The 23416-nt window shown below is 34.6% G+C and overlaps 3 protein-coding genes across 3 annotated transcripts; all 3 read left to right on the top strand.

Moving 5' to 3' along the window:
• The first annotated feature begins 363 nt into the window (after positions 1-363).
• LOC18010924 (aminoacylase-1) lies at positions 364-2897 on the top strand. Its single transcript, XM_006393641.2, has 4 exons — positions 364-1203; positions 1284-1421; positions 2174-2413; positions 2511-2897. The coding sequence occupies exons 1-4, from the start codon at positions 364-366 to the stop codon at positions 2607-2609; spliced, it is 1317 nt and encodes a 438-aa protein (XP_006393703.1). The 3' UTR covers positions 2610-2897.
• Positions 2898-6191: 3294 nt separating this feature from the next.
• LOC18010900 (ethylene-responsive transcription factor ERF014) lies at positions 6192-6821 on the top strand. Its single transcript, XM_006393640.2, has one exon. It carries the CDS (start codon positions 6192-6194, stop codon positions 6819-6821), a length of 630 nt encoding a protein of 209 aa, XP_006393702.1.
• A 2857-nt stretch (positions 6822-9678) lies between these two features.
• On the top strand, positions 9679-10623 carry LOC112083110. The gene is made up of 2 exons (XM_024150841.1): positions 9679-9974; positions 10056-10623. Exons 1-2 carry the CDS (start codon positions 9679-9681, stop codon positions 10621-10623), a joined length of 864 nt encoding a protein of 287 aa, XP_024006609.1.
• The last annotated feature ends 12793 nt before the right edge of the window (positions 10624-23416 follow it).

Here is a 23416-nt window from a genome sequence, read left to right as displayed (position 1 = left end):
GCCTCATATATAACATAGAGGATTTCGGTCTAATCATCAAACTAGTCATAATTTATGTAATTTATGGTTTACTTTACCCGGCTACTCTATTACACTAATGAGTCTATACCAAGGATGAGGACTTTCACTTAGAACCAATTTCCAACGATCGATCAAAATAGGAAAATACAAATATGTTACTCTGCTTCTATCTCGAACCTTCTAAATGCTTCAGTGTATTACTCGAGTTTGAGTGAATGCTTTTAACTTTTCAAAGTCAAAAACTAAATAGCAAAATATTTTCACTCTATCTATTGACTCAAAGATGCTCTTCCTCTTCGTCACTCTATCGGTGATGATCACACATCTGCAACTACAAAATCCATGGCATCTCCTCCTCTTCTCTGGACTCTCTTCCTCTTCTTCATTATCATCTCTCTCCAATCCCACGGAGAAGAAGAAGATACGCCGATCACTCGGTTCCAGCAATACTTGAGATTCAAAACTGCTCATCCAAATCCTAACTACGCCGCACCGGTCAGATTCCTCGTTGATCAAGCTCGATCGATCGGTCTCAGTACACGGACCTTCGAATTCGTCTCAGGGAAGCCAGTTCTTCTAGTCACATGGCTCGGCTCGAACCCTAAACTTCCTTCGATTCTCTTCAACTCTCATCTCGATTCCGTTCCCGCCGAAGCTGAGAAATGGATTCATCCGCCGTTCTCGGCTCACCGAACCGTCGATGGTCATATATACGCTCGCGGCGCGCAGGACGACAAGTGTATCGGTGTTCAGTATCTGGAATCGATCAGGAATTTGAAATCGAGAGGCTTCTCTCCTCTTCGTACTGTTCACATCTCTTACGTTCCCGAAGAAGAGATCGGTGGATTCGACGGGATGGAGAAATTCGCGGCGTCGTCGGAGTTCACTGAGCTGAATGTTGGATTCGCAATGGACGAAGGGCAAGCGAGTCCGGGAGATGAATTTAGGGTTTTCTACGCTGATCGGACTCCATGGAACCTCGTTATACGAGCAGAAGGCATCCCAGGGCATGGTGCTAAGCTGTATGACAATGGGGCAATGGAGAATCTGATGAAGAGTGTTGAACTGATCTCCAAGTTCAGGGAGACTCAATTCGATTTCGTCAAAGCTGGGAAAGCTGCGAATTCGGAGGTTATCTCTGTGAATCCAGTTTATCTCAAAGCAGGAACTCCGTCCAATACTGTAAGCTGATGATTTCATCTGCATTTTTGATTTTGCTTTATACAGACATTTTGTAAGAGTTTTGTTGTTTGTTATTTCAGGGATTTGTGATGAATATGCAGCCTTCAGAGGCAGAAGCTGGGTATGATCTAAGGTTGCCTCCAATGGCGGATCCAGATGCTATGAAGAAAAGGATTGCTGAGGAATGGGCTCCTGCTATCAGGAACATGACCTACACGGTATATGAATCTTGCCCCTAACCTTTACTAAGTAGATGCTGCTTCTGTGTTGGTTATAATGTTCATTAGCTCTTTGGTGTTCTACTTCCATCATTCTTCTGGGTCTTCATCAATTATGTGTATATCAACATAGCAGTAAGGAAGAACAAAAGTGTCAAGCTTTTCTTGGTGCAATCTCAACTGTTAATAGTAGCTAAGTTCCACATTCAATAAGGGTTATACATAAGCTGATCTTGAACATAGACCTGTGAACCGTGGCCCTAAATGAATTGGATGAATGAAAAAGCGTAGACCGAAAGAGCTCTTGATATCTTTGACGAGATACCTAGATCAGAGATCGCATCAAATTTGATAGCTTTTTTGCTTTGGTCATTAGTAAAACATACGTTTGATATGCCTCATCTTACTTTGAGTAACTCTAACTTGTTGGTTACGGTTATTTGAGTTCTTTCTACTTTACCTTGAATAATTCTATGTCCGTAGTTAATTCAGAACATTTGATTTCTTTCTTTCCCAATCTCAATTTTTAGTTTATTTAAGACAAAGATATGATATGTCCCAAGCGAGGGCTCAAGTAAAACCAATCAGTAGCTATTAGCTACAAAGTTTGGAAATATATGTTCTCTTTTGTTTGATGATGTTACATTTTAGGGAGCTTGACTCTGCTGTATAGTGATAACCCTTTTTTAACCTTGATCATATCTTACAGAAGAAACTAAGTGAACAAAAGCTAATCACCTTTTTTGCACCAGATAATAGCGAAAGGAAAGTTAAGGGACCATTTAGGAAGACCTATGATGACTCCAACAAATGATTCCAATCCTTGGTGGTCTATCTTCAAGCGAGCTGTTGAAGCAACTGGAGGAAAACTCGCAAAGCCCGAAATTTTGGCTTCAACTACAGATGCACGATATATCCGCGCTTTCGGAATTCCACTTCTGGGTTTCTCACCAATGATCAATACTCCTATTTTATTGCATGACCATAACGAGGTATTGTAACGATAACATCATCTCTTGACATCTTTGAATCTATACATATTTTTTGGTATCAAAAAACTGATATAACAACTACTTGTGGCCTCATCAGTTCCTTAAAGATACAATGTTCATGAAAGGAATAGAAGTATATGAATCGGTTATCAGCGCTCTAAGTTCCTTTGAGGGAGTATCTGATCAAGTGATTTGAAAGCATATCGTGGCACGCTTCTTGGAGATGGTCGAGGCTCACATTGCGATGACCAAAAGGTGTAATGGGTGTTTCACTCACTATTCCTTGAAAAACAATTATTATGGAAATTCTTCCCTTGGCCCTTTGGCCCTAAGTGGCTGGTAATAATAATGCTTTGTAAATATCAGACATTTGATTTGTCTGCACTCTGCATAATTCTCAAACACTCAAGAGAAATGATCACAAAGTGAAAGCATCTCACTCTTTTCGTACATTTTTTTTTCTATATATTTGGTTGACCCAAACGATTATTCGGGATTAGATTGATCTTAATCTTCAAATTTATAATAAAAGCATATGAAACTAATTATTATGGACCAACCACAACAATATCTCGACCACTTAAGTTGTGTTACGCGATTGTCCATTTTTTGTGTATTTCAATTCAGACCTCTCCTTTTTTTAGGCAATATAAACTAAAGTTTGATTCAGCTATCAACATTAAGTTTTACAGTTCCTTAAGCTAACGCAGGAGCCTCTCGGCTATCTGTGCTAATATGGATGAACTACTCTAGGTTATGTCATTCCTATGTTTTCTATCGAGACAGATTGTTTAGACTTGGTGAGAAGTCGATTCTTTGTTGAGTCAACTGGCAAGAATGATTGAAAACTTGGTGAAAATGATCTCGTTTAAGATGTATTTGAGGACTTTAACTTAATTTTCATTCCTTGCTCTTCAAATATTGTGCTGATTTTCTTGCAAAAAAGGTTTGAGCAAAAAATATTTTATTTTTCCATATAAGTCACACAGAACCGGTAGAAGTGATTTCATAGGGCCGCCTACTTACCGGCCAATATGGGTCGTTGACAACAACAAAAAAAGTTTTGTGGTTCCTTTAATTTCTAAAAGATGTTACCACTCTAAAATGTTACAGAATGTTACAGCCCCAACGAAAGTAAGTTGTAAACTTATGTCTCATATTAAATCACTCAACAACCACATATCGAAATCTTTAAAACTCTATTGTCATAATCTTTCCTTGTTTTCCCCCTTCTAGGAAATTTCTCAATCTTTTGGATATCAAAAACAGAGGATTTGATTCTGTCCCGTCACAATCCACATGTGCATTTGCCTCTACACCATCCAACACACTTCTTCAATCGTTTTAAGAAACTTCTCCGTACGTTCCTCTAAATCTCTACCACTACTTTCTAATACAAAACAAGAGTCTTAGTAAATAAACACGACCCTACTTTCTCTCTGGCTTAACCGGTATCCATTAAATGTTGATTATTTTTTTTCTACCCATCAAACCCTTTTTTCTTTATAACACAATAGTACTATTATTTTTATAAAACAAATTGATTGATTGATGAGAGAGGTACGGAAGGTCATATATTGAGTACGGTGCCAGTTAAGATTGTCCAAATATGAATAGGATATTTTGGGGGGAAAGTACATGCATTATAAGTGAAAGAAGCATGAATCTTCATTTATGATTACATATATATGTTTATTTCCTCAGGTGGGGATCACTCACTTCATCTTCGTTAGGTAGGTAGTTTTTTTTAACTATGGTCATGCTTAATTGCTTCTTTGACCTTCTGTCCGATTATACATGATTCATTGTTAGCTCTTAGAACATAACAGATCACAAGTCATCGTCTTCTTGTTCTTGCATTTAAAACTAAGACCGTCCACACCCAACATTAAGCTTCTAGACACCAAGGTGATGACTGATGACTATTATATCATTTTCTACATTTCAACGTTTTGAAAACGTAATTCTATACATTCATCAAGTTTAAACATTTTAGAAAATTGATTGTGCTATATAATTTGGGCGTGTTAACTAAAAGAAACAAAACTTTAATAATCTATTAAAACCAACGACACCTCATGGTGGTCTAATATTTAAAAACGATTCACTATGTTGGTTGAAGGACCATGGTTCAAGTATTTCCATTGCGATTTCAATTTTGGTTGGCAATTGCGGACGCTTTAATTGGCTACAAAACTCAGCTTTCCATAGGTTTATAAATCATTCAAGTGATTTAGCTATTACATCATTCGAATATTTTGTTATTCTACTATTTATATGACATATTAATCAAACTTTAAAACGATCAGTAGTTATTTTATTGAATGTGATGGCATTGTTGTCGAAACATATATATATACATATATATATACATATATATATATATATATAGTTTCAAACGCAATTTGTGCATGCGTTTACTAAAGATGGTTAAAAAAATACAGTTGGCATTTTTTAAACCTTTTTGAGGGTTTCATAAAATAGTTTTGCAATATAAACGCAAACACTGACGTTAACATACACAACTAACAAAGAAAAGTATTCTAAAACATGAAATAGAAGTAATAATCGCAAACATAAATAAACAATTTTTTTTTTGACGCAAACAATTGAAGTTAGTTTTGTTATGTTTACTTTGCCAGCACTTTCCTCTGCATTTTCCAACGAACAAATCAGTTGATTCGTTTCTTGGTATCTGGAAAAACCACCTGCCTAATTAAAATTATACGAGAAAAATAAAGTTGTCTGGCCAGAACGTGCACATGGATAGTTTAGTTTAATTTTTTAATTACTCGATACGCGTCTTAAATTCTAGTGCCAACTAATTATTTTAACTGCAGATCAGTTTTTTTTTTTTGTATAAAAGGAGTGTAGATTATTCTAAGGTTTGACAAAGGAATCTGAATATAATATATTATGATTAATTAATTTAGTAAAAGCCTTTTTAACAGAGAATTTACGTGGGGAAGAAAGGGACACAAAGAAGTAGTTAACGCGGTTTTGAAAGCCCATTGAGACAGAGATGCAACAGCTGTTTTTCTTCTTGCTAATAAACATGACTTCAGCTACTTAATTTAACGTTTAAGATTCTTAATTATGTTTATACGTCTATTTTATACGTCTATGGTCTATAACTTATAACCATGTGAATTTTTTTCCATCTCACGTATCGAAATAATTATTCTTATGATTAACTTTGTATTTTGTTTGTACGTAGAATATCACATGCTCTAGCTCCTAGAAGTTGCCTCTCAAAACAGAATCCAATGTATCTAAGCTCCTAATTCCTATAGTATTTTACAAATTCTCTGTCGTTTCTTGAAATAGATACTTGGTTTATATATTGAGTGTTGGTCTCTTTAGTAATTAGCTTTACCAGTGTTCAAGATTTTCAACTATTTAAAAGCTCATAAGTAGTTACATAGTGGTAAACAATAGTGTAACTAAAGAATTTTTGAAGTCAATCAATAAATATGCATTACTGATATAAAATATAAAAAAATAAGGAGGATTCTCTTACTAGTGATCTGTGATTGGGTGTTGCATATGGGATTCTGATTAAGGTAAATCCTTTTTAAAGAACAAATAAAAACCTGTCTTTCACAATTATATAAAGAAAAAGTATTAATCTCTTTGTGTGTGCCCCATACTACTTTCTTTGACTATGTTCATAGTATTTTTCTTTAATATTCTCTTTCCACTTTTGTTCTTCATATCTCATCTATAAATAGAAACCAACCATTCTTCTCTTCCAACTTCCTTCTCTAAGTTAGTATCAATGGTGAAAACACTTCAAAAGGCGACAAAGAGAATGTCCTCTCCATCCTCATCATCATCTTCTTCATCATCATCAACATCGTCCATAAGCAAGAGTAACATGATCAAGAAGTACAAAGGAGTGAGAATGAGAAGTTGGGGTTCATGGGTTTCAGAGATCAGAGCGCCTAATCAAAAGACAAGGATCTGGCTCGGTTCTTACTCAACAGCTGAAGCCGCGGCTCGAGCCTACGACGCTGCGCTTCTATGTCTCAAAGGATCTTCAGCTAATAATCTCAACTTCCCAGAAATCTCATCTTCTATCTACAATACCAACAACAACGGTGATAACAACAACAGTAGTAACATGACTCCTAAGACCATACAGAGAGTAGCTGCTGCAGCAGCAAACATAGATCATTCTTCCTCTTCTGTCTCTACTTCCTCTCCATTGCTTTCTTCATCTCCATCTGAAGATCTCTATGATGTAGTCTCTATGTCTCAGTATGACCAAGAAGTAGTCACCTTGTCTGAATCATCATGGTACAATTGTTTTGATGGTGATGATCAGTTCATGTTGCCGTACTTGACAACAACACCTGCTGATGATTTCTTTGAGGAAGGAGATATCAGACTATGGAATTTCTGTTGATTCAGCTTAATTAATTTGATCATACCATATTTTCTTACAGTCATCAAAAACAAATATTTATTTGTTTCTATATATAGACTTCAGTTATGTTACTCATACATTGTGTTATACAATTTTTTTTTCTTTTATCGATTCTCTCACATTCTGTATATGTTGCTGGCAAACATATATATATATATATATATATTAGAGAAATATTCAGTAAAACTTTTATAAATTAATAACGTTGGGACCATAAAATTTTATTAATTTATCGTGATATTAATTTATCTATAAATTAATAATTATTAATTCATAGAGAAAATTTTGATTTTCACCTATAATCTTCTAAAAAATTCTTTCAAATAACGTTATATTTAAGAATTTAAATGAATCTCTTGATAAAAATTATAATTAATAATCATAGCTATTATAATATAATAGTTTTAACCAAAATATACATAATCAAAAGTTCAAAATTGATAAGAAATCAAAGCTATTATCCTTAGTACTGATGATGGAGTTAAAAAAATACTACATTACATTTAAAAATATTTATGAGTACAAAAATTAATTATCACATAAAAAAAATTCACAAAAATTGAATGCATATCAGAAACCAACAGTAAGAGCTAATGATGTAATAAGTAAAGAGATGAACTCTAATGATATTTCTGTTTTAAATAAAAACAAACACAGTATTTATATTTTAGTATAGTATATTACATATATTTGCATAAATTTATATAATTATTAATTTATAGTTTTGTTGGGACCATATATTTATATAGGGATTTCAAAAAAGTTATTATCTTATTATCTTATCAAATTTTGATAGATTTTTACATTAGTCCGACTTAGGACCGGCAAAATTTATTATTTTATAGTGATTATTAATTATTAATTTATCGAGTATTAATTTATAGAGGTTTTACTGACTACGATTTATCGAACTTTTGGAGATCTTTGTACCAAAATCTAAGTTATACAATATTTTTAGTGAGACTGTTCACTGATTACTCTACATTGCCGTGGTTAATATGCGTATAACGGGGTAAAATAAATCCTATATATATTCCGTATAATGCATTCATCAATCAAAGAAAAACCTCGTCATCAATCAAATAGATATTTTAATTCTGATTGTAAGTATATACACATACATATAAGCTAATGAGCCAAAGTGAAAGTAGACAGTTGTACCTGGAAATTTTACAATGCCAAAGAGTTAGCAGCAAGTTTCATAAGGCTTGTCGTAGAAGTCGATCGGTAACCCTACTTAATTACTGTTTAATTGAATATAAATTACACTTTTAGAAAAAATGATATAAAATGAAGGAAAAAGAAAGAAAAGAGAAGAGACAAGAGATGCAGAAAGACTTGTGACTTGTGAGTGAGAATTGGTAAAACCAAAGAGAAAGAGTTAACGTGAAAAAGTGTGTTATTTTGCTTAGATTCACGCAAAAAATATGACATCTCCAATTTACTCCAACATTGGTCTGAAGACAAATCTAACAGTAGATTTGAGCAGAAAGCCACATGAGTTGTTTTTGGTTTCTTGTTACGTGTGTGTCTTCTTGATCCATATAGTGAAATGGGTCCCCATTTCCTCATTTTTCTTATTTACTCGCTCTTTCACAGACCCTATCTCTATATTTTGTTGAAAGACGACGTATTTCCCACGAATCATGTAGGTGTGGATCCACCGAAAATTTCAATTTCAACTTACATCCCCACGAAATTAAATTTCAAAACCTATTTCCTCACTGAAAAAAAGTTCAAAACTTATTTATTCACCAAATGAAATTTTAAAACCAAATTGCACATAAACTATAATTAATTTGGTTTACTGCATACAAATACAACTCTAACCAAATAAATCCAACTAAACCGATTACAACCCAATTACGATTTTCACCATGTTTTTTCTTCTCCTTCTTCTTCTCTCTCTATCCCATTTCTCTCGATCTCTCTAAATTTCTGTTGTTTTAAGGTTTCATTTTTTTTATCTTTAATTAATATTAAATTTAAAATTTTTAATTTTAAAACCCAGATTGAATAATCGAAAATTAGAATCTGAATATCTGATCAATTAGAAATTTCTTGTTGCAATCTCAAAATCAGTCCCTCACTGTCTCCTCTCTCCAACATAACACCCGAGACTGAAAATGAACTTTAAACCAAAACAAACAAGATTAAAGCCAAGAGAAGGAAGAAAAAAATTGATTCCTAACCCACAAAATAAACGAACAAAATATAAAACAAACTCAATTTCCACATTAACTGAAACATAGCAAAAATACAAAATTCTCGACTCCGAAATTGTTTCATACGAAAAAACCTTAGACTTTATCTCTATCTGAATCGCGAATTCCCACACTTCAGTTTGTTTCAAGACACAACGAAGAGCGAAAACCTGGGAAAAGATGAACACGACGATAAAAAGAACGGGTCTGGTTGTGTCGATTAGTTTATACGTGAAGACGAAGAAGAATAAGAACAGGTCATGTTGAAGTAAACTTGAAGATAACTTCAAGTCCATGTTAAATATTCTTAGGAGTTATCTAAAAAAAGAAAAATTGTAATTTCATTAGGTTTAGGAGTTATCTAAACCCATTTTATATATAAGGAGATATCAACTTGTGATATAACTTATGAGAGATTGAGAGCTTTAGTTTTTGAGTTAGTTTTCTAAAGCAATAAAAAAGTTATTCTTAAACCTTGAGTTCTTAAGTTTTTAATCGATATTACAAACTAGAATTGGTATCTCTCGATACACAGACATGGGAGATATAATACCTGTGACAGAGAAAACCAAAAACGGAGGAGGCACTTCTTCAATCCAATGTCCTATGCTCAACACAACCAATTATACGGTATGGGCTATGCGAATGAGAGTCTGTCCAAAGTCTACAAAGTATGGGAATCCGTGGAACCAGGGACAGCAGATGAAGAAAAGAATAATATGGCGATCAGTCTACTGTTTCAGTCCATACCCGAGTCTCTTTTTTTACAACTCGGTGAACTCGATACAACGAAGAAAGTATGGGAAGCCATTAAAACACGATATGTCAGAGCAGAGAGAGTCAAAGAGGCTCGACTACAGACACTGATGGCTGAATTTGATCGGCTGAAGATGAAAGAGTCGGAAAACATCGATGACCTCTCAAGGAGGTTATCGGAGATCTCGTCCAAATGAGCTGCTCTTGGAGTAAGCATTGAAGACTCTAAACTTGTGAAAAAATTCCTTAAAAGTCTGCCTCGAAAATACATCTATATTGTGGCTTTCCTTGAACAAGTCTTGGATCTTAACACCAGCAGCTTCGAAGATATTATTGGGCGGTTAAAAGTTTATGAGGAAAAGATTTTTGAAGAAGATGAAGCACAAGAGGATTCAACCAAACTTATGTATGCAAATACAGAGGATCAATCAGAGCAATCAAATCGTGACTACAACGGCAATTGGAATAACAATTGGAGAGGTCGAGGTCGCAGAGGACAACAAGGCAGGGGTCACAGACGATTTAATGGAAGAAGAGATTCATCATCGATAACATGTTACCGATGCGACAAGGTTGGTCATTATGCTTCAGAGTGTCCAGATCGACTGCTCAAGCTTCAGGAAGCTCAAGAAAATACCAATACGGAGACACAAAGTGCTGATGAGCTGCTGATGCATGAGGTGGTTTATTTGAACGAAAAGCATTGCATACCAAGTGAATACGAGACAAACTCAGGAGATGAAGACTTGTGGTATCTTGACAATGGGGCCAGTAATCACATGATGGGAGATCAGAGATATTTTTCAAGTATCGACGAATAAATTACGGGAAAGGTGCGATTTGGTGATGATTTTTGTATTGATATTAGAGGCAAAGGATCAATATCTTTCACTAACATGAATGGAGAAACAAGGATAATGACTGACGTCTGTTTCATTCCTGAGTTGAAAAGTAACATCATCAGCCTTGGTCAAGCCACAAAATCTGGCTGCGACATAAGAAAGAAAGGAGATTGTCTGACAATGCACGATGTGAATGGAAAACTGCTTGCCAAAGCAAATCGATCCAGAAACAGATTGTATAAGGTTCAGATGGGAATCAGAGATCAGCAATGTCTACATTTGTCAACAATTAGTGAGTCCAAGAGATGGCACTTAAGATTGGGACACATAAACATTGAAACGATCAAGTCTATGGTGAGAAAAGAACTTTTTCAAGGAATTCCAAGTGTGAACTTCGAGAAGGAAATATGTGGTTCATGCTTATTGGGAAAAAAACGAGAAAGGTGTTCCCTCAAGCCACCACTTATCGAGCAACAAAGACACTTGAGCTTGTCCATGGAGATCTTTGTGGCCCATTACACCGAGTACTCTAGCTGGAAACAGATACATCTTTGTGCTCATCGATGATTTTTCAAGATACATGTGGATGATTCTTCTTAAAGAAAAGAGCGATGCACTTGCCAAGTTCAAAAGGTTTAAAAATCTTGTGGAAGGAGAAGCAGAAGGAAAAATTCAAACATTCAGAACAGACAGAGGAGGAGAATTTTTTTCTCAAGAGTTTAGCCTTTTCTGTGATACCTCAGGAATAAGAAGACACCTCACTCCGCCATACACCCCTCAACAAAACGGTGTGGTTGAGAGTCGAACAGAACCTTGTTGGAGATGGCAAGAAGCATCATGTAGGATATGCGAATACCTAATTTTCTATGGGGAGAAGCAATTAGACACTCTACATATCTGCTACACATAGTAGCCACACGAGCACTTAGAGACAGGACGCCTTATGAACTGTTTCGAGATAAAAAGCCGAGCATAGGTCATCTCAATATATTTGGATGCATCACATACGCAAAAGTGGAGAAGCCAATGCTAAGAAAAATGAATGATAGGTTGCGTATACTTGTTCATCTCGGAACCGAGCCTGGATCAAAGGCATATCGTTTGCTTGATCCACAAGATCGGAAGATAGTAGTGAGACGAGATGTAGTGTTTGACGAGACAAAAGGGTGGAACTGGAGTTCGAAAAACTCAGAAGAAGGACATGATGGAAGCTTCAAAGTCGTGTTTGGGGAGTTTGGAAATCATGGCATTCAAAGAGAGGATGTCGAAACAGAGCAAGAAATCGAAATAGAGCAAGGGACAGAACTCCCCGTGACCGTAATTGCAGCAGAAGATCATGAGTATATAGACTCGTATAAGGAAAGAACAGAAGCCCAAGATGTTGAGAATCAATCGCCACTAGCCCTGCGAAGATCAACAAGACCTTCAGTGAAACTAAGGAACCTCGAAGAAAATTATGTGTTACTTGCAGAAGAGGAAGGAGAAAGATTGTTAATGTGCTTAAAACGACGAACCCATGAACTTAAACGAAGCCAAGAATTTCAAAGAATGGAGACTCGCATGTGAAGACGAACTTCACTCTATCGAAAAAAAATTAAATTTAGACTCTCGTTGATCTTCCGGTTGGAGTGAAACCGATCGGATTAAAGTGGTTATTCAAACTAAAACAAAATTCTGATGGAAGTGTTAACAAGCACAAAGCTCGACTAGTCGTGAAAGGGTACGTACAACGTTATGGAGTTCATTTTGAAGAGGTCTTTGCACCAATGGCTCGAATAGAAACCATTCGACTTCTCATGAATCTTGCAGCTTCAAATAGATGGGAGATACATCATCTGGATGTTAAAATAGCTTTCCTTCATGGTGAACTGAAAGAAACTGTATATGTTACACAACCTGAAGGCTTTGAGAAAAAAGGATGTGAAGACAAGGTTTACAAGTTGCACAAAGCCTTGTATGGACTAAGGCAGAAGCCAAGAGCTTGGAACAACAAACTAAACCAGATTCTGATCGAATTACGGTTTACAAAATGTTCAAAAGAGCCATCTTTATATCGAAAGGAGCTTGGTGGAAATATTTTGATCGTAACAGTATATGTTGACGACCTGTTTGTTACAGGTACAAGCCGAGAAGTCATCAATAAGTTCAAAGGGGAGATGTCTTTGACATTTGACATGAGTTATCTTGGGAAGTGATGGGTACGGGCCTAGGGTTGTGGTTTTTACAAGCCCATTAGTCCTAAAAAGTTTTAAATTTATAAAATCCTAGTGTCTGAAAGTGCACAGATGTACGTTGTAGGACTTAGGGTGTCGATCCACAGGGAAGATGTCTAATCTGCAAACAACACCAAACTAGGAGAGTAAGCAAAGTCATAAACTCATGGGGATTTTGGGGTTTTTGGTTAAGAATCCTAAACTAAACCTAATCTAATATATATGGGAAATAAAATGCAATGCAAATGAATTGTTAAAAGAATATCTCAAGGGATGTTGACTCAAACTATAGACTCTAAACTCATAGGATGCGATTTAGACTTCTCCGGTTTACTCTAATCGATGTCAAAGCATTTCCAATTAGCCTCCCGGCGATTTATCTTCATCTGTTTCTGGGATCTGCATGGAACTAGAATAGACATGTGTATTATCAACCAACTCTCGCCATCTTAATCAACTAATCTCTCAAATCTGACAATTAACTCTCGCTCTCATGCCAGAATTAAGATCATGCATTAATTATTGAATTCGTATTTGCTCACATCTTCTCAACAGGTAGCTTTCGACTCCTGTAGCGACTATGTTCTTCTGAAGCTAGGTATTGATGATTTGATACAGAACTCTCGGGGCTCTGATCGATCCTAGGTTCAGAGAATAGGTCATAAATCTACTCTGATGAAATATGAACAACTTATAAGAGATGAGAATATGAGATCCAGAATATGGTCTAGAAACTTAGAAATCCTAATCGACATGTATGCCTATCGAAAACTCTTCAAACAACTTGACTCTCTTGGACAGATCTACATGATGCAAGGAATGATAAAAGACATGAGAGAAGGAGAAAGAACAATAGATCCAAGGAAGAATCCCCTTTTCCATCGCCTAACCCTAGAAAAACAAAGTTTGGTGGCTCAAAATCTCATTACAGGAGCGTACACCCGTTTAGGACTGCTAAGAAATGTATTTATAGGTCCTAAGGTCTTCCAGGTTTCATTTAGGGCTTCTCTGAAGAGGAATGGTGAAATGGGCCTTGATGTTGGGCCTTGTGGCTCGTCATGGGTCCACCGGGGGTGAATGTCTTCCGGGGCAGGTAAAACACTTGTTTGCCGCGGGTGAGAGTCTTCCTGGACTGGTGAATTTGGTCAACCTATTCTCCATGTATCTTTTGATTTCACCGTTGGATCTTCCTGATGTAAAGTGTTATCGAAAGATGGTTGTCTCTTCTTGAATGTCTCCAAATTTGTGCTGGATCAGACGGTGAGAAAGTATTCATTTGAGGCTGAACTTTTGACGGTCTGACTCTGAGCTGAAAACGTAGATTTCTTCCATTTTACCATCTTTTTCCCTAAGTTTCCTGAAAAGAGCCTTGAAACTACAAATATAGAGATTTTATAATAAAAGTTCCTAAAACTGATTAAAACCTTTGAAAAATTATTTGAAATCAATGGTGAAAATTGGTAAAATACGGTGTTATCAGGAAGCTAACATATTATCTTGGAATTGAGATATGTCAACACAAAGATGGTATATATATATCTCTAAGTCAGAATCGCTATGCCTTAAAGATTTGGGATGATGCTGGAATGAAAAGCTGCAACCTAACTCATACACCAATAGAGCTCGGATTAAAGTTGTCCAAGACAGAAAATGAGAAAAAGATTGATGCTACAGGATATCGAAAGAATGTTGGCTGTCTCAGATACTGACTTCATACAAAACCGGATCTGACATACTGCGTAGGGGTTCTGAGCCGATATATGCAGAGCCCTAGGGTGTCTCATAGAGCTGCAATGAAACAGTGTTTAAGGTATCTACAAGGTACAACATCTCTTGGTTTAATTTTTGAGACACCAACTACAAAGGTTCCAAAGCTGGTTGGCTACAGCGATAGTAGTCACAATGTTGATCCCAGTGCTCAAAAAATCGCTAGGCGGTAGGCGGACGGACGGGCTCCGACTAGCCTACGTCGAAAATCGGTAATTAATCGCTGATTAATCGGTGATTAATGTTTTAATTAATTTATATTATATTTAATTTTTAATTATTTATATTAATCTTTTTAGATGATTTTGGAATTTAAACCCGCTTATATTTGATTTTGATTTGATTTCATTGTAATTTAGTTGAATTGAAATTGTTAATTAGAGATTATGTCGTCAAAATCGTTAATTGGTTAAGTATTTGATGTAATGTCGTTTTTTAATGGGAAAGAAAAATAATAGGGCTGATTTTAGGCATATTTCAGAAAAAAATTATGGAAATTTTATTAATAAAGTTGGGTCAATTTCAAATTTTTTGAGATTTTTAGGTTGATTTTCAAAAATTAGGCGCAATTTTGTTTTTAATTGGATTTAGGCGGTTTTAGGCGGTTTTAGGCGGTCCTAGACGGTTTTAGGCGGTAAAAAATCGGAGAACCGCTTAGAGCCGCCGCCTAGCACCTAGTCTGGGCGGTCACCCATCGCCTAGCGCCTAGGCGGCCGACTAAACGGCTAGGCGGCCGAGTTTTTGAACAGGGGTTGATCCTGATGATGGAAAAAGCACTGATGGACATATCTTTTACCTAGGAGAAACCCAATACCGTTGTGCTCACAGAAACAAGAGATAGTGGCATTGTCTTCGTGTGAAGCCGAGTTTATGGCGGGTACTGAAGCAGCAAGACAAGCTATCTGGCTTCAAGATTTGCTAAGTGAGGTCACTGGATCATCAAGCGAAAAAGTTGTTATACGAATTGATAACCAATCGGCTATTGCTCTCACTAAAAACCCGGTGTTCTATGGCCGCAGCAAGCATATACATAGGAGGTTTCACTTTATCAGAGAATGTGAGGAAAGCGGACAGATTGAGGTAGAGCATGTTCCCGGAAACGAACAGAAAGCAGACATCTTGACAAAGGCTCTTGGAAGAATCAATCTCAAAGAGATGAGAGATCTTATAGGAGTGCAAAATGTGTCCAAGAGTGACTTCAAGTTTAAAGGGGAGAATGTTGGAGTAAGTTTGAAGATAACTTCAAGTCCAAGTTATTATGAAAAAGGAATATTTTTAGGAGTTATCTAAGAAAAGAAAAATTGTAATTTCATTAGGTTTAGGAGTTACCTAAACCCATTCTCTATATAAGGAGATATCAACTTGTGATATAACTTATGAGAGATTGAGAGCTTTAGTTTTTGAGTTAGTTTTCTAAAGCAATAAGAGAGTTATTCTTAAACTTTGAGTTCTTAAGTTCTTAATCGATTTTACAAACTAGAGGTCAAACCAGATCGGGTCAAGGTTTACGGAACAGATTTAAGTTTGGTCAGCTTTTAATTCGGTCTGGTATCAAACAAAGTCATTTTGTATCACATTTAGCTTGTAAACCATTTAAACCAACAGTTATAGGTAAATAGGTTTTGAACTTAATTTTCAATTGGGGAAACATTTTTAACTTTCAAAACAAAAAAAATCTATGCCAAAGTCAAAACTTTGGGTGGATCTGCACTCATATGATACTTTTGAGGAGGAAATACATCATTTTCTATTTTTTTCCATATAATTCATTTTATTATAAGAAAAGTTTGTGACTAAATGTAAAATGTACCATTTCATGGAAAAGAGTGAGGAAATAGAAAACTCTGGGTCAAAGTATAATAACCCTCCGAAGTGAATGTAGTTTTCCGGTACTTTACTAACCAAATATTTAAATAAACCTAAAGCGTGATACTATATCAAATGGTGAAATATGTGATTTTGATATATATTTTAGGAGATTTTATGTTAAATATTTATAATTGAAAGAATTTTGAGCCAACAAAATCACAGGATATTTAATCTACTAAAGAGATTTTGATATAAATTTATCACAAATTTTTTTTCAAAAATGTATTTATGATTGGTTATGTGGTATGCTTGTGATTCATAGAGAAAAACTGAACTTGCAAGATTTATAAATAGTGACCATTTATTAAACAAGCTTTCAAGATCTCCATATATAAGAGTGCTCATATATTCACCGAATAAAATGTTTCAAGATTTGTATAATTATAAATGATATTACGTTGGCAAGTAACAGTGATGAAAAATTACCTTCAAAACTGATTTCCAGTCTTACGTTTTTTTCTAAACAAACAGTCTTACGTTAAAAGTTATATTTAAATAGAAGTTTATAGGTTTTGTGAGTGATTTTAAATAATAGAATGTTCAAAAGCTGTTGAATGAGACGCTGAAAATGGATGAGTGATTTATGTCCAAATTCCAATGCTCATGATCTGTGTTCGATATTTTGTATGCAAGATCTTTAACCAAAAACAGTTAAATCTGGTTACCAGGTCGAACAACAATTTCCACAGAGAGATTTAGAGGTGTTTTACGGACCGGACATAAAAAAGTTATAAACGCAGACATGTCATTTGAATTGTCCACCAAAACTCAAACATTTCGCTTGGCAGGCTATTTCTGGTTGTTTGCCTACGAACCTAAAAAAACGAGGTATCCAATGTGATACACAGTGTACGCGGTGCGGAGCAGAGGAGGAAATGATTAATCATGCACTTTTTGAATGCCCTCTAGCGTTACAAGTCTGGGTTTTATCCCAGATCCCTACCCCACCAGGAGATTTTCCAACGGTTTTGGTTTACTCAAATTTTGACTATCTTTTGGAAGACTTCCAAAGGAAAACCAAAATTCACAATTTCTATGGATAATGTGGTATATTTGGAAAACACAAAATGAGAAGATATACTAAAATATAGATAAAGACCCACAAGTTACGTTAAAAATTGCGGAAACAGAAACGACATTATGGGAAAAAGCACAACGGGAAGTCGTAATGCAGACAATTCAAATCAGAGATATATCCACAGTACCAACACAATACACAGGTTGGTGGTGTTATATAGATGGATCTTGGAAAGATACGGATAAAGCCTCAGGGTTAGGTTGGTTTAATTTCAAAGAAGGCATGGAAAGCCAAATAATAGGAGCAAGGAATGTACGACAGAGCTTAACCCCACTACACGCAGAATTAGAAGCTCTCATCTGGACCATGCTTTGTATGCTAGCGCACCAGAAGATGGAAGTAGCTTTCGCAACAGACTATTATGAATTGGTGAAGATGGTGTCGACACCTGAAGAATGGTCAGCATTTGACTTACACCTGGAGGAGTTTGTGAAGAGCAAGGAGGCTTTCAATTTTTTTCGATTTCACATAGCCCACGAGCAAAGAACATAAAGGCGGATAACCTAGCACGGAGTGCTCGGATCTACCTTCATGAGATCAATTATGTAAAGTTGATACTTCCGGTTTGGATCACTGAACCGTTCTAGGTATTTAGACTGTAACAAAAAAAATCTTTAACCAAAAACAAATATGAAAGAATAGTTTGGACCAATATTGTTGATTTAAATAAAAAATTTTGTATTTTTTACCATTTTCAATCACAACAATAAAATAGCTACTTCGCTAAGATTATATATATATCACTAATTTTAGATGGACGAATGAAAATATGTTGTTAATCAATTATTTATAAAAAAATTCGACATAAATTTGTTAAAAATAAAGGAGGTTTAGAAATTTAAAAATACCAAAACATTTGTAAAATATTAGCTACAAATGACAAATAATTCAATATTTATTAATTTTTTTTATTTTAAAATAGCGTCTAAACTATTGTCAATTCTGATGCAGAGTATTGCAGACCCAAAAGCAGACTTGAATCCTCAGTAGATCGATGGGTGTCCCATCGTCGGTAAATCAAATGTCAATTATCCTTATTTCGAATTAAAAAAATGAAAACATTATGAATATTAAAGCTTTTTCTAATAAATTAACAGTCCTTACAGTTTTTTTAGCCGTCATTTGTGTTGTCTGCGAGCAATAAATATCACTGAATACATTGACCAAAAATAGTCAAATACTGTAAGAATTGGCAATTAGGGTCAGACCCAGTCTGACATGGGCTTTTGGTTATAGTAGGTCCCACGAAAGGTGTCTATCTTTCACCGAAATCACAATTCCACATGAAGCTTAATTCAGCTTTTTTTTTTCCTTTCCTTTAATGAGAATAATGATAAACACATCACGTGGCATTATTTTCTCTAATGTTTATGTAAGTTAAGGTTTAAATAAACTTTGGTTATTTTTCGCATTTGTTTAGGCCACACTTGAATATAATATTCATAGACGCAAGAAGAAACTTCATATAAATTATATATATATATATATGTATAATGTTGATTCCGAAAATAGAAAATTCAATCCTTTTTGTTCTTATGTGATATGTACAAAAGACAGAAAAACTTTTTGTTACTAAATCTCCGGGCAATATTTGAAATAGATCCAACATTGGTCGTGAAATCATATGATATCAGTTATACGATTATGTTGTCTCATTATAACAAATACTGAGTCCCATAATGTTAGTATGTTATTCGATTTGTCAATTATACCAATTATGGAGATTTTCACTATGGCTAATAAAAGAGTTTTTTTTTTCCTTTATCTATTCGATTTATACGTTTATTTTTTTTTAAAGAAAAATTATTTATGTTCGACACAAATTTATTTATTTTTATTTATTTTTTTTGTGTGATGTTTCCCATCTTTGTAGGTAGCAAATGATGGATATTTGAAATCACAATTGGGTTTAGCTTTATCTACGGAAAGACTCGATGTACAGTTGGAATGTTTTCTTCCAAATCGGTAGCTGTTGTATCTTGGGCGTTAGGCGGCTTATTTAGGATGAAAAACAATATTTATGAACAATGGCTTAAAGAAAGTGTGTCCAAAAGGCCAAAGAACTATAACAACACGTGAAGATATTCTTATGTAGATGTTATCAAGGGTTTCGTGGATGCATTTTCGTGGATGCATTTTCTTGGATGCATCTTTGATGGCTACCACCTTTATGTGTGGAATGGGTTGGATGTTCAAAGGAGTAAGTGATGTCCCTATGATGTTTTGTACCCTTTGTTTTGTTAGCAGAGGCGCTAGCTTGCTATGAAAGAAGTGGTTCAATTCAATCAAGGTCGGTTATCATTACTGTCAGCTCCAAAGTTTACCTTTTCTATTCATGCGAACTTACCCATGAGGTTCGAGTGTCTTTTTATCTTCAGCTCTCAGTTTGTCTCTATCTTATTTATTTATGTATCACGTACCGCCAACTCTTTAGCAGACTCTTTGGTTAAGGATGCTTTATGTTGTAACTCCATGTTTGGAGACTTGGAGCCTAAGTCTTTGATAAGGAAAAAAAGAACTAATGCTTGTGCTAACAACATGTGAAGATACTTTTGCAAAGTATGCATTAAAAAAAGGAACCAAAAGGGACAAAAGTAAACATGTGGAATGAAAAATGCTCAAAAATCCAGTGAAATGTAACTCAATCACTATTTGCGTTGCTGTCTATCAGACTAGATAACACTCTGTTAACATTCTCATTAGCTTAGTATTAGTTGATTAGTTCGCTAATCATAGTTGTATATAACAAGGCTGGTGTACAACTACATTCTAATTAATAAAAGTCACAATTAGCTAAATAGACCATTAGGAAATAAGCGAAAAAACATGATTCAGTCTCAAAGACTTCATACATTTTTTGGGTACAATTCTTCCCTTCAAAACAATTTTTTGTAATTACAGTAGTATAATTTATCCAGTGATATCTATATATATACATATAAAGAGAGCTTTTATCTATTCTCGTGCTGCCACTTCAGCTGCCACATGGCAAAATTTTATTAGCAACACTAGAAAAGAGAAAAACTCTCTTTATATATATATAGTTATTTAGTGAATAATTTTATCTATACATTAAAATAAATAACATCTATATTAGTATTTGCGAAGTGAATTCGTCTGTGGTTTAACACAAATTTTTGTGTCGTTTTGATTAATGAAATTCTAATGATTTGATTGGTTGATAATTGTTATAATTTGATTGGTTGAATTAGCTAATTTTAATCATTAAAATCGATATTAGTTGTTTTAAAAATTGAAAATTTCTGTAATTGAGACAAATTTTTGTGTCGTTTTGATTAATGAAATTCTGATGATTTGATTGGTTGATAATTGTTATAATTTGATTGGTTGAATTAGATAATTTTTAATCATTAAAATCGATATTAGTTGTTTTAAAAATTGAAAATTTCTGTAATTGAGACAAATTTTTGTGTCGTTTTGATTAATGAAATTCTGATGATTTGATTGGTTGATAATTGTTATTATTTGATTGGTTGAATTAACTAATTTCTAACCATTAAAATCGATATTAATTGTTTTAAAAATGGAAAACTTCTGTAATTGAGATAAAAAAAGCCATGGGCCATAACTTTTTCTCTCTAATAACTTGACCCAATTTCAAAAACAAAAAAATTATAGATACTTTCCAATATGTAGTTTGTACTGAATGAGATGGTAGCTGTGTTGGTTAGGTGCTTTGTCCATTTATCAAATGCTCACGGGTTCGAATCCTGTGGTTAGTTTTTTATTTATTTTAATTTCTAGATTTTAGTAATAATTCGATGTTTGGAAGTATTTTTTATTTATTAAATATTTTATAAAAGGAAATATTTTATAATTTCTTTTGTTATTATCTAGAATGGAATCTTTACATTTTTATAATTAATAACAATGAAATTCATGGGAAGATAATATCGCATATAGAACAATAATTACCTTTTAGTATTTTTCACAAGAAACTAAACTCTAGGTTGTTTAGACGTATAAATATGAGCGTTTTCAACCAAACGTCTCATAATTTACGCATTAGTTTTTCTATTAGGGTTCCGTGTTTATTTTGCTAGGGTTTTTATAATAGCATTAACTTTTTGGATCTCTTTAGAAAAGATTCATCATGTTTGTCTATTTGCATGCAAACCTAACTATGTGTTCGTCTAAGTACAGCTTTGATCATCCATCTAAAGTCATCATCACTTGGGAAGTTCCGTCTACTGCTTCGGGTATATATATAACTATTATCAAATTTAATAATAGTATATATGCTCTCAATTTTTCTAATGAATTCTAAAAATTTATTACTATAGGTTTTGATAACCAGGCTTATGCTCGCGGGTTAAGGTCTGTGTTGAAATCGCATCGTCAGAATATGGATCACAAAGAGATGACTGATTATCGTTACGTAACTCCATACGTTTTCGTGGATATCACAAAAAAAAAAGGTTGTTGTAACTCTGTAGGTTATTCATTCAAGTTATAATACTTATTATTAGTTGTTTTGTATTTGTAGCTTATCCATGCAAGCTACTTATGGATTCTGCTATCGACGAATGGACCTTGCAGACATATAATCCTGTTATCGAAGGTAGTCCTGTCTATTAATCTTACAGTTTTGTACCTTTTGTAGTGCTATATCTTAGTCTTTCAAATGCATACCCTTATTATATATTAATCTACGAACGTGTTCAATTTTTATGTAGATATTGATTCTGTGTATCATATATCTATTCTTGATCACGAGTTTTTTTTATCAAAGGAGGTATTTCTGTTCTTCATGTAATATATTTTTGTTAATGATGTATATTAAATTTTATACGTATTTATGTTTGTTCTAATGTTTGTTTTGTGCATTTAGGTTCTGATCGTGTTAACACGAGCGATCATGCTCAGAAGACCTTTCTATGGGATTTTTCGAGGAATGCTTGGGTTATGTGATCTGCTCAAAGTTTAATCCCTAAGCTACTCTGCAAGAGCACATATGTGCAGTTGTAGTATCTAGGGGTCGATCCACAGAGACTAGAGATCACTCAATAAACCTTGCGTAGATGGAGTTACGCTAAACCGAAGTATGCGGAACAAATAGCAATGCGATAGAAATAAATGAAACAGCAATGAAAACGGTTTGAAATTTGATGTGATAAAGGATAGGTCTAGGGTGATTTTCAGGAGATCAATGAATGCAGATCAACTTAACAAGTCAGGGTTTAGATATTAAGCACGGTTCTTGAACTCAAAACACAGAACTATAATTAACCAACTTCCGTTGTGAGAATTATCTAAGTTAAAATCCTAGAATTCCAAATTCCTTTGCAAATCCTACAGATTTAAACCAGCTTTAATTGCACAAGTTCGATATGTTCACAAAGCTCCTAAACCAAATTCCTTTGCGAATAGTTACTTTGCTCAACTCAGGTTCTTTCCAGTTATTCAATTACACTTCCGTGTCAATCAAACAACCTAAGATCTAAGTTCTAGGTGATCAATCCAGAATTAGCTTTAAGAACAACCTAAGATGAAGAACTAACAGATATGAACCCTAGCTAGCATGTTAATCAAACATTCAAAGAAAACCCTAATTAACCCTAAACCTAACAGGTGATATACTCAGACATGGTTATTGAAACAACAAACATGATGAATAGAAAGCAATAGATCAAATCGAAATAGAAAAAAGGGTTCGAAATCTTCTCTCTAAACGAACAGAGTACAGACTTGTCTCCCCAAGCTCAGAAATCGCAAAAGCCAAAAACTCAGAGTATCTCTCTCTCAATAATCTAAGGTCTCGTAAAAAGGGAATAAATATCCTATATATATATATATATATATATATCTCTAAGACACGTCTTGG

This window comes from Eutrema salsugineum, unplaced genomic scaffold (assembly GCF_000478725.1).
Source record: "Eutrema salsugineum unplaced genomic scaffold, Eutsalg1_0 scaffold_7, whole genome shotgun sequence".
NCBI lineage: Eukaryota > Viridiplantae > Streptophyta > Magnoliopsida > Brassicales > Brassicaceae > Eutrema > Eutrema salsugineum.
The sequence above is the reverse complement of the archived record's forward strand: the minus strand, read 5'-3'. Positions and strand labels throughout refer to the sequence as shown.